The following is an 11073-nucleotide window of genomic DNA, read 5'->3' on the forward strand; positions in this document are numbered from 1 at the left end:
GGCCTTGATTCTTCTGTCCCAGTCTCCTGAGTGCTGTGACCGCTGGGGTGCACCACTCCATCGGACTGATTGTTTAGGCTTCAATGTACATGTTATTTTCTCGGGCAGACTTTTTATAATCTTTCATCGTCTTGAGGCTCTCCTAAAACATGCTTCCATTGTACCCAGTGTTTCCCACCTGTCAGACTATTTTTCAGTGGCTTGTTTTCTTGTCTGTATCCTTTACAGAATTAGAAGCTCATTAGGGATAGCTCATCCGTGTTCCCGCAGCATAGTGCTGGCTCAGCACAATGCTCAACAAGTATTTCTGGAATAAATGAGCAGTGGTGTCTGGTGCTGAATAAAGAGGAATCACTGTGATTGACTATTTTGTGCACCATTGTCTGTCTCTTGTAACTAAAGATCTGCATGTCACTGTGGGACCAGTGAAAACTGCATTGTGAGCACTTGCTGTTTCTTACCAGGGTGCTGGAACTGATGAGTTCACTCTGAACCGAATAATGGTTTCCAGATCAGAGATTGACCTCTTAGACATCCGACGTGAGTTCCAGAAGCATTATGGCTACTCCTTACACTCAGCAATTAAAGTAAGTCTAGCAAAACACTGTTCCTTTCTCTCTTATCCTCTTTCTTTCATATTCCTTAAATCATAGAGACATGCAACTTCAATTTTGCCCTCCTAGTCAGAGTGTTTCTGAGTTTCAAATAGTTACAGTAGGAGCTGAAGAGATGGCTCAGTGCTTAAGAGCACTGGTTGCTCTTATAGAGGACCCAGGTTTGGTTTCCAGTACCCACGTGGCAGCTAACAACCATCCTTATCTCCAGTTCCAGGGGATTCGATGCCCTCTTCTGACCTCCATGGGCATGACATAGGTGCACTTACATACATGCAGGCAATACACTTATACATATAAAATAAAAATAATAAATAAAAATATATTTTGTATTACACTTAATCATGTATTTAGTGTGTGTCTGTGTGTGTGTGTGTGTGTGTGTGTGTAGATCAGAAGACATCTGGGAGTTGGTTCTTTCCTTCCACCATTGGGTCCCAGGAATTCAACTCATGTTGTCAACCTGACTACAAGCACCTTTATCCACTGAGCTATCTCACTAGCCCACTACTATGGTTCTGAATAGTCAATGACATCATGGCCATACGAGTCCTTGAAATTGAAAGAATGGAAAAAAATGTAGCAGTATTGCAAGAATTAACTTGCATCACAGGGTCAACCTGGGAGTTAAACACTAGGTATGTTGATTTAGAACTCAGCTTGTATGTGAGGCTGAGGCTGAGGAACCCAGGATCACACAGAACTTTAGGAGAACAGACAGCCAATCCTCAGCACTCGGGGAACAGGAATGACACTCCCACTACAGCGCTCTTGTAGGAAGAGTTCCCTTTTAAAAATAATTATATATCATTTCATTTTTGTACCAATGACATCAACAGATATCTGCAGTTTCCAGCTATTATAAACAGTGCTATACCATATAAGAACAACTTCATGAGGTAAAAGTATTGGGGGGAGGGTGGATAAATACTTCGGTATAGGGTTGCTCTGACAGAAACATAATTTTTACTTTTGCTAAATATTATGACTTGTAACGATGTAACCTTGGTAAAGAGATTGTTGTTAACTCACAAACAACCCTTTTGTGTTTTTACAGTCTGATAGGTAAAGATTATATCTCTGTATAGTTGTTATGGAGATGAGCTGAGACAAGGCCTCACTATGTAGCCCAGGCTGGCCTCAAGCTCCTGAGTGCTACAGTTACGGGTCTACACCACCATACCCAGCTTCAGTATAGTTTTAACTTACATTTTTCTCAATATGAGGGAAACTGAACATATTTTCATGTTTTAAATGCCATTTGTATTTTTTTTTTCTGTGATGTCCTTTTCTGACTTTTTCATTATTCTTTTGGATAGCTGTTGCTTTTAGCTAATTTCTAAGACCTTTTTTCTTTCATAAAGTAGATTAGTTTTTTAATATCATTATAAATATTTTCCTCAGTTGATTATTTACCCTTTGACTTGGATAAAGGCATTTTTTCCCAAGCAGAATTTTATATCACATATAATTGAATTTATTGTTATTTATAGTTTCTTAAATTTTTGTAATGACCTATTGTGTTTCTATCATTCTGGATGAGACTCCTTCACAATGTTTGCTACTACTTGCTGTCTGTTTTAAAGAATGAAGCCAGAGTCACTGTTTTTAGATGTCAGTTGATGTGTGTGTTTGTGTATATGTATATCTCCCAAATAAATTAGAAATTATCAACAAAGTAAGACTGGCCGAAATTGTGCAAGAGGCTTCCATACCATAAAAGTTCATGGTTCAAAAGTCATAGTGCCAATAGAAATAAAGCAGCTAGCCAATCAGTGCTACACTAAGGGGCCAGCTTCAGGTCTGCCTAGTCTTCTGTTTGCTCATTATCTCTACCTCAACCCCAGATAGCATTAAAAGTCTCTAGTAATTATGAGAGCTGAGCTGAGCCGATTCCCTGAAACAGTACGGACACTGAGGTTGAGCAAGGCTGTCCAACAATCCCAGACACCAGGGCCACACTGACTAAATAGAGTCTATGAGTGGTTATGCAAAGGTCCCACAGGCTGCATGACTTCCTTACCCCTGAGATTCTAGCCAGTCTTCAAACTTTTCATGGGGACCCAGGCACATACCTGCTAGAAATCAAAAGCCAGAGGGCAAAGAGGGGAGCAACCTCTAGCCCAGCAGGAAGTGTTTACTCCCCAGTCCCAAGCTAGGGATAGATTCCTGCTGTGTAGGCATCCCAGACCCAGCTGAAGGATCATTATGTACTGTGCAGATCCTAATTCTGGGTAGCTCCACTCTTTCAGCCCCTTGGAGCCTAGTCATAGCTACCAGGGATGCCTGGCTTAGATGGTATTCCTAGTCACTGAGCAGTTAAGTCTTTACTCTTTCCCCCAATGCATTCCTACCCACCCTAGTCATTCTTAACCAGGCACTGATATTGGCCTGGGCTTCTCTGACTACCTCGGGAGTGTTCCAGCCTCAGAGTTCACCAATGATTGTTTTAAACAAATGAATGAATGGATTAATACCAATCAGTTAGGTAGATTTTCTGACCAAAATCCTTTGTGCTTTTAACCAGAGCCTTTGTTTTTGTACTAAACTTTTATAGAGGAAGATACGAGAATAAGTCGAAATCATGAATTAATCCAAAAGAGCAGTTGGCTCTGCCTAGTGGTTTAGCTTGGGTTTTGTCAGCAGCCCACACTCAATTCTGTTTGAATTGATCCTGACGCATTACAATAGTTTCAGTCATCATAGGAAGATTCAATAACACTAACTACATTGTACTTGCTAAGGCAGAAAAGCAGACTCATACATTTTATAACAATTGTCAGTAACAAGGTTGACACACCAGGAGGGTTTTCAGTTCACCCTCAGCAAACCAGCAAATTAAATTAAGTCATGGCGCTCAGTCCCCCAGTGGTCTGGGTAATTGAGACTTATTGTATTAGGAAACATTTAAACTGTTTGCAGTTGGATAAGAAGAGAAATCCATCACTGAAGAGTCCAGTTTGTGATTTGAAATAATACACAATTCCTTTCTTTCTACCTCCCACGCACATTATCAGGTAATCTCATTATGTTTTCCTTACTGACCAGCAGGATCTTTTCAGATAGATGTGTTTCTGAAACTCAGGAGATAGAGGTCCATTTTGTACACCATCCTAGTCTTTGATTCTGTCTTTTCTGTCTCCTATTATTAAGACATTTAACTACTTATTGACTCCTTTCTTGGGTGATGATTGGTAGGGAGAAGGAAAGAAATAACAGGTGAAAAACAAATATGAGGGCTGGTGAGATGGCTTGGCAGTTAAGAGCACTGACTGCTTTTGTAGAGAACCTGGGTTTGATTCCCAGCACACACATGGCAACTAACGACAGTCTGTAACTCAAGTTCCAGGAGATCCGACACCTTCTTCTGGCCTCCACAGGCATTGCATGACATGGGTGCACATATACATGCAGGCAAAACACTCATAGACAGAGAAAATAAAAATAAATTGAAAAAAATAAATATGTATCACTTCTTGATAAAATGATACTTAGTGATTCAGATGAGGTGACACAGGCTTTTAAAACCCACAAATCAGAGGGAGAAAGATATCAAGTTTGAGGCCAGCCTATGCTACATAGTAAGACCCTGTCTAAAAAAGATATTAATGGGAATTTAGATGAGATTGCATTTTTGATAGGTTTCTTTGGTCAGTAATTGATGCCCTTATTTAATAAATTGGGCTCAGGGCTGGAGAGATGGCTCAGCAGTTAAGAGCATTGACTGTTCTTGCAGAAGACCTGGGTTCAAATCCCAATACTCACATGGCAGCTAACAGCCGTTGGTAATTCCAGTTCTAGGGGAGCCAATGCCCCCTTCTGTCCTCTGCGAGCACCCCACGTCATGGGTGCACTTACACACTTGCAGGCATAATACTCATACACATAAAATAAAAATAAGTAAATGAAAATTTTAAAAATGAAAGAAAATAAATTGAGCTCTATAAAGGAAATATAGTTGCTACCCTGAATGAGCTCAACCTATGTGGAAGCTTGAAGGAAGTATAAAATTTAGGTGATAATTGGAACAAGATACAGTTGACTCCTAGACTATGAAGTGGGGAAGATGGAGATACAGAATTGGCAGAAAAAATTTGGAGTTGGATAGGAACATTTCTTAGAGCAGTGAGTCTTGAGTTTGTTATTTAGGTCAACAGCAGCTACTGAATGCCTCCTCTGAACAAAAGGGTCAAGATGAATTCTAGAAATAGAACCATGGTAAGAGTCAGGAAGAAGATACAATAAATCACTCACTTAATTGCAATGCTTATTTGGTAATATTCAGACATAAAATGATGAGTTCACTTAGAAAGTGTTCTAAAATTTATACTGTATCCATCCAGTTAAAATATTTATTAAGTGCATGTGATATGCCAGGCTCAAAGTTAGAGTTATAAGGAGGGAAGCATTTTCTGCTCCTGTGAAATTACAAAGAAGTGTAAAAATCACAACTATGTTAACTGTTGTGGGGGGCGCGTTGTGCCAAAAGATCATATAGTGAGAGAACTTGACTGACAGGAAAGGCTTCTATGAGGAAATTTTTATTCTGATCTGGAAAGTGAGTGGTAACCCTTGGGCTTAACAAGGCAAAGGCTCGGCTGCTACAAAGTCAAGAGAGTGTTGTAAGATAACATGTTCAGGGGGAGACATTCCCTATTCAATCCATATCAGTCATTCACCTTACTGAATCTCTGAACAAGAATGAAAATTCTGTAGAGAGAAAACATAGAGTAAGGAGTAGAAAGCTTAGAATTGAGTTTTACCCATCACTATCTAATGGCTGTGCACGAGAGGAGAAGACTGCACAGAAGACAAAGGTGGACACACCAGAGAGGAAGGAGAACAGCCAGGACCATGAGGTAGAATGGAAGGCAAAGGAAGAGGGTGTTTCTAGGAGAGCGAATCAAGATGCTGTGTCCTGCTGACAGAAAAGTAAGATAAAGGCTGGAAAATGTTTGAACTTGAGCCATAGGATGGTCATTACTTGACTTACAAAACGGTAAGAAAGAACACCTTGGACACATAGATTGGTTAAGCTAAAGTCACACCAGTAGCAAGACTAGACTACATTTGTAGTGACTTGAGAAACACTACAAAGAAACGATTGGCAGGACTGTGAGACGCAGAGAGTAAAGAACGGGATCAAAGTTGGAGGGCAGAGAACCCCAGTACAGTTAGCGACGGGCTGACTGAAGTGTTCAGCTTATTTCTTAAGAATCTGGGGGAGGGGAACTTGAAAAAGGGTCTCATGTAGCCTTATTGGCCTCAGACTCCATATATAGCCAAAAGTAGCCTTGGTCTTCCTGCCTCCACCTACCAAGTGTTGGGATTACAGGCATAGGCCACCACACCTGGCCCTTAAGAACGATAAATAGGACCTAATTAGGAAGGCACAAATTACATCCAATTTCTTTGAACTTATCACAACAATTTTATGACAACAGCATTTCTAAAATGAAATATAAATAAAATGTCTAGAGGGGTACAGAGGCAAGAGAGAGGACACATTTGTTTAGTCCCTAAAGTGAATCAAAATTTTATATATAATCCCTGTTGTAAGCTTCTTGGGTATCTTTCATTATTTATTTATTTGGGGGGTTATTTGCATGCATGCACGTGTGTCAATGGGTCAGAAGGTTAGTGGACAACTTGTTGGATTCAGTTCTTTCCTCCTACCAGGTAGACCCTGGGGATCAAACTCAGGTCATTAGGCTTGGCAGCATTTACCTTCACCCCTTGGAGCCATCTCACTAGTCCTTGGGTGTCTTTTCTTGAGTTACTGGTAAAGACCTAATACTTATATACAGCTGTGTACAAGTTTAGAAGTTACTGGAGGCTATTCCTTAAACAAAGAGCTAGAGTGTTGGTGACTGTCAACAGTTTGAGAGAAGGTTGCATGTGGCAGAGCAAGACTTAGGAAAGCCAATAGAGGAAGAGGTAAATCCTATCATCTGTAACAACAGAAAGACATGTAATAATCCTATTATGTCTCTCACATGACAGCATGTCCAACATCTCCACCCAGTGACCCTTCTTCATTACTTACTGAACCATAACCATGCACTCTAATATATACTCCACTCACAGCTTTCCCAAATATAGACTTAAGTGCTAAGAAGTGATCATGGGCTGGGTTACTCCAATAAAATAAAATGATGTGAAAATGAAGGCAATCCAGGTAAAAAGCCAAGCTTTACCTCTGTTGATGTGTTTTGTATAGCAAATGTAGTTATCTCTGTCCCTAAATCCTTACACTATCATAGTTAATTTTCCCGAACCAAATTTTTTTCTGACTGGCTTTGGGAAAAGAACCAGTAAGCCTCCTCTATGGGACTATGGTGGATCCCACCAGTACATCATGGAGTGAGGGACCAGGCTCCCGGGATTCCAGTCCTGCTTCGCTCCTGATCCCATTGGTGATTGGAGGGCAAGTTCCCTAAGCTCTGTATTCCTCGTTTTACCTAACTGCTACATGGAGATAAGGAGCATTCACATTCTACTACACAGAACTTGTTCATAAAGGTTCACATAGTTAATATACAGCAAGCTTTTTCTTTTCCTTTGAACTTTTTATACTGGAAATTCAACCTAGAGCCTCAGGAATGTTAAGCGCACTGTAGACCACTAAGCTGCACCTCCAGTGCCCCACAGTAAGCCTTTTGGACAGCAAATAGAAGTGTCAGATTAATATGTATTATTAAAACTACAGTTTTAAAGGTTTTATTAGAAGTTATCATGTAATTGCTGCAATCTTATATTTTGAGCCCTTAATTGAAATTTAGTTGCACTACAACAGGAAGCATTTCAGCATTATTATATTCCAGAGAAGATGGGGGCTGGAGTGTAATTGCACCTGTGTATGGACAAATGGTGCCACTACAGGTGCTGTACTGACCTGTACAGCTCGTGAGTCTCATACCCAAGTGACTTCTCTAGCACTGTGGGTTTGATGCCTTTGTAACCCACTCATTATTTATGCCATGTTTGTTCTCTGCCGGTTCTGTCCTTTGCAGTCAGATACTTCTGGAGACTATGAAGCCGTGCTCTTAAAGATCTGTGGAGAAGATGACTGAAGAAGACAGTCTCTGAAGACCTGCTCCCACAGCAGACTTCTCTAACAGCTTTGTTACTTCTTTCTTACACCATTCAAAAGTACAAGCAAGTGTAAAACAGTAACTTGTCTGCCTAGTGGAAATTTCCACTGTTCTAGTACAACAGAAACAAAAGTGATTATTTGAGAGCATTTCGTTCATAATGTAGTGGTTTATAAGGGAAATTTAATATAGTATCCAAGACCTACTAACACTATCCAAATTCTATTTTGCTTAAGAAATCAGAATCTGTGTAGTTCTGTAAGAAATCAGAATTTGTATAGTTTCAAACTCTTAAATATAAATCAGGATATTAAAAGTGGTTGCCTTTGTTAAATGTAATTTGTCTACTAGTTTTTAGAATCTACCAACTTTGTGTGTAGCCTGGTGCCAACAATCAATGACATTTTAAAATATATTTTGTTGTAAATGCTGCTGCCGCTTCTATTTATTACTTTATTAGTGTGGTCTTAAGAAATAACAGTGGTTGGGGCTGGAGAGATGACTCAGTGGTTAAGAACACTGGTTGTTCTTGCAGAAGACCCAGGTTCAAATCCCAGCACCCACATGGCAGCTAACAACTGTCCATAACTCCAGTTCCAGGGGATCTGACAGCCTCTTCTGACCTCCGCGGGCACTGCATGACACAGGTGCACTTACCTACATGTAGGCACTACACACATACACATAAAATAAAAATAAGTAAAATTAAAAATAGATAACAGAGGCATGGAATGGTGGTGCACACCTGTAATCCCAACACCTGGGAGGCAGAGGTAGAAGGATCAAGAGTTCAAGGTCATCCTTGTGAAGCTTCAGGAGGTATGTGCAGATCCATTAACAGCTGAGTGTGGTCGGGGCATGGAACGCAAATGTGCTGCATAGCTTTAGTTGTCAACTTGACACACCTGGGTAGAGAGATCTCAATTGAGGAATTTTCTCCATCGGACTGGCTTGTGACCATGTCTGTGGAGCATTTTCTCGACTGTTGAGTAATGTGGGAGAGCCCAGTCCACAGTGGGTGGTGCCACCCCTGGGTAAGTGGTCCTGCACTATATAAGAAAGCAGATTGAGCACAGGTCAGGGGATCAAGCCAGTAAGCAGCATTCCTCCATGGCCTATAGGGTCCTGCCCTGAATTCCTACCTTGGGCTCCCTCGGTGATGAACTGTGACCCAGGAGATACAAATTTTATAAACCCTTTCCTCCCCAGGTTGATATTGGTCAGAGAGTTTTGTCATAGCAATGGAAGGCAAACTAGAACAACAAAGAAGATGAATAGTATTTAAAGAGGATTTCAGCCAGGGAAATGATCGCGTTCTTAGGACAAGGGGACATGGATTGCATTGTGAGCTGGGGGCCAGCCTGAGCAATATCAATATATATATATATAGATGGATGCATAGATAGATGATAGATAGATAGATGATAGATAGATAGATAGATGATAGATAGATGATAGACAGAAAGAAAGAAAGAAAGAAAGAAAGAAAGAAAGAAAGAAAGAAAGAAAGAAAGAAAGAAAGACAAATGAATCCGTGTGTGAACCTTGCCTGCCCTTTCTAGTTGTGATCAGGCTGCAGGAGTGGCAAAGCATGATAAGTTATTTCAGTCTCCAGAAAATATCTGCTGAACTATTAATCTAACCACTTCCTGTCTGCATGGCAGGAGTAAGCTGTGGTTGCTTCATGCTAAATACTAATTTTCCCAGAAATGGGTATTTAGAATCAAGCTTGTAATGTATCCTTTCCCCCTAAGTAAATAAAATTATGCTTTTAAAAAAGTCTCATGGTATTTTTGAGTGGGCCCTAAGAAGAAATACCTGGACCCGTAAGAAATGTTAGGTAAGAAATTTCGGTTGGAGTTACTAATCGTGTCATTCCAGAAGTGATGTGTGGGCTCCAAGCTTTAGCTCAAGAGTCCTCTGCTAACACGCTGAGATCCTGAAAGTGAAAGAGTTGTTTCTTAGTCTGAGATTTCAAAAAATTCAAGGGAGGATAAGCAGGGAGACTGGCTCAGGCACACCTGGTTTTGGTCTCCTCACCTACCCTTTATAAGCTCCATGACTTTGGCAGCTACTAAACTTTGTGAAGCTTGGGTTTTCTGAGCTCTAAACTGGAGATCTTTGTAGTCCATACCTTTATCATAGAATTTATATTTTTTTAAATGTATTTATTTTTATTGTTTTTATGTGCATGAGTGTTTTGCCTACGTGTATGTAAATATGCATCTTATACCCCCCTGGCCTGAAGAGGATGTCAGGTATCCTGAAACTGGAGTTTTGGTTGGTTGTTAGCTGCCATGTAGGTGCTGATTCTCTGTAAGAGTAGCCAGTACTCTTAACTGCTGACCCATCTCTCCAGCCCCTACCATAGGATTTCTTAAAGATTAAGTTAAATGGTGACCATGAGGTGGCTAGCACTCTGACTGGACATGGTTGGTGTTCAAGTGATGCTCACTGGCACCGTTATGGCCAGGCAGCATCAAAATGAGCAGCACAGCACTGCAGTGATTCTCCAGCAGGCTTCAGTTCACCTACCACATACCAAGCTCCACAGTAACTGTTACACGCAGCAAAAGAGACTAACATTCATTTCGTTTTGCCAAGGAGCTTAATATTTGTTTAGGGAGTTATGCAAGCTGATAAATACAACCCAGTCTGTACTGGGTACATTTAGGAAAGTTACGTTGTGGGCAGGGGGCAGGCCTTGAGCCTTCCAAAGGTCACAAATTCAACCAGTAGAAAGGAAGAGGGGCTTTCCATACGGATGACAACACTTACAGTCAGAGCTGTGAAGGTGGGTGCACAGCTGCGCTCACAGCTTAGCATGTGGTTGAGGCTCAGGGCAGAGAAGGTGAATGGCAAGGGGCAGGGGTGAGATTCTGAGGGCCTCACACCATGCTGAGGTGTTCACAGCTGGCAGAGTCAAAACGAGCATTCCATAGCTGAGCAGATAAAACCTTTTGCTGCCAAGTCTGAGGACACGTGGATTCTATCCCTGGGACCCATGTGAAGGAAGGAGAATACTGACTTAGCATGCCTGCATACACACACACACACACACACACACACACACACACACACACACACTCTCAGAGAATTACTCACTGAATCCAATTAGTGCTGCCTATTGGAATGCTGACTGATCTTGTTGACCTCATCTTGTGCATGTAACCACAGGTGCTGTGAGTCCATGAGTGCAATAGCCATGTCATGTCCAGAAGGCAGCATTTCCCAGCATCCCTCCCCATCTTCCAGCTCTTCCATTCTTCCGGCTCTTCCCTGATGTTCACTGAGCATTTCTCTCTCTCTCTCTCTCTCTCTCTCTCTCTCTCTCTCTCTCTCTCTCTCTCTTTGTTATAGATGTC

General features: G+C 41.2%; 1 protein-coding gene across 1 annotated transcript in view; it reads left to right on the top strand.

Moving 5' to 3' along the window:
- Anxa3 (annexin A3) overlaps positions 1 to 8139 on the top strand; it is a 64368-nt gene extending 56229 nt beyond the window's left edge. Inside the window, exons 11-12 of the mRNA XM_008843692.2 lie at positions 465 to 587; positions 7628 to 8139. Of these exons, the coding sequence (XP_008841914.1) occupies positions 465 to 587; positions 7628 to 7687 (183 nt within the window). The 3' untranslated portion in view covers positions 7688 to 8139. The remainder of the gene's footprint in view (positions 1 to 464; positions 588 to 7627) is intronic.
- The last annotated feature ends 2934 nt before the right edge of the window (positions 8140 to 11073 follow it).

The sequence above is a fragment of the Nannospalax galili genome, unplaced genomic scaffold, assembly GCF_000622305.1.
Source record: "Nannospalax galili isolate Female #2095 unplaced genomic scaffold, S.galili_v1.0 scaffold440, whole genome shotgun sequence".
NCBI lineage: Eukaryota > Metazoa > Chordata > Mammalia > Rodentia > Spalacidae > Nannospalax > Nannospalax galili.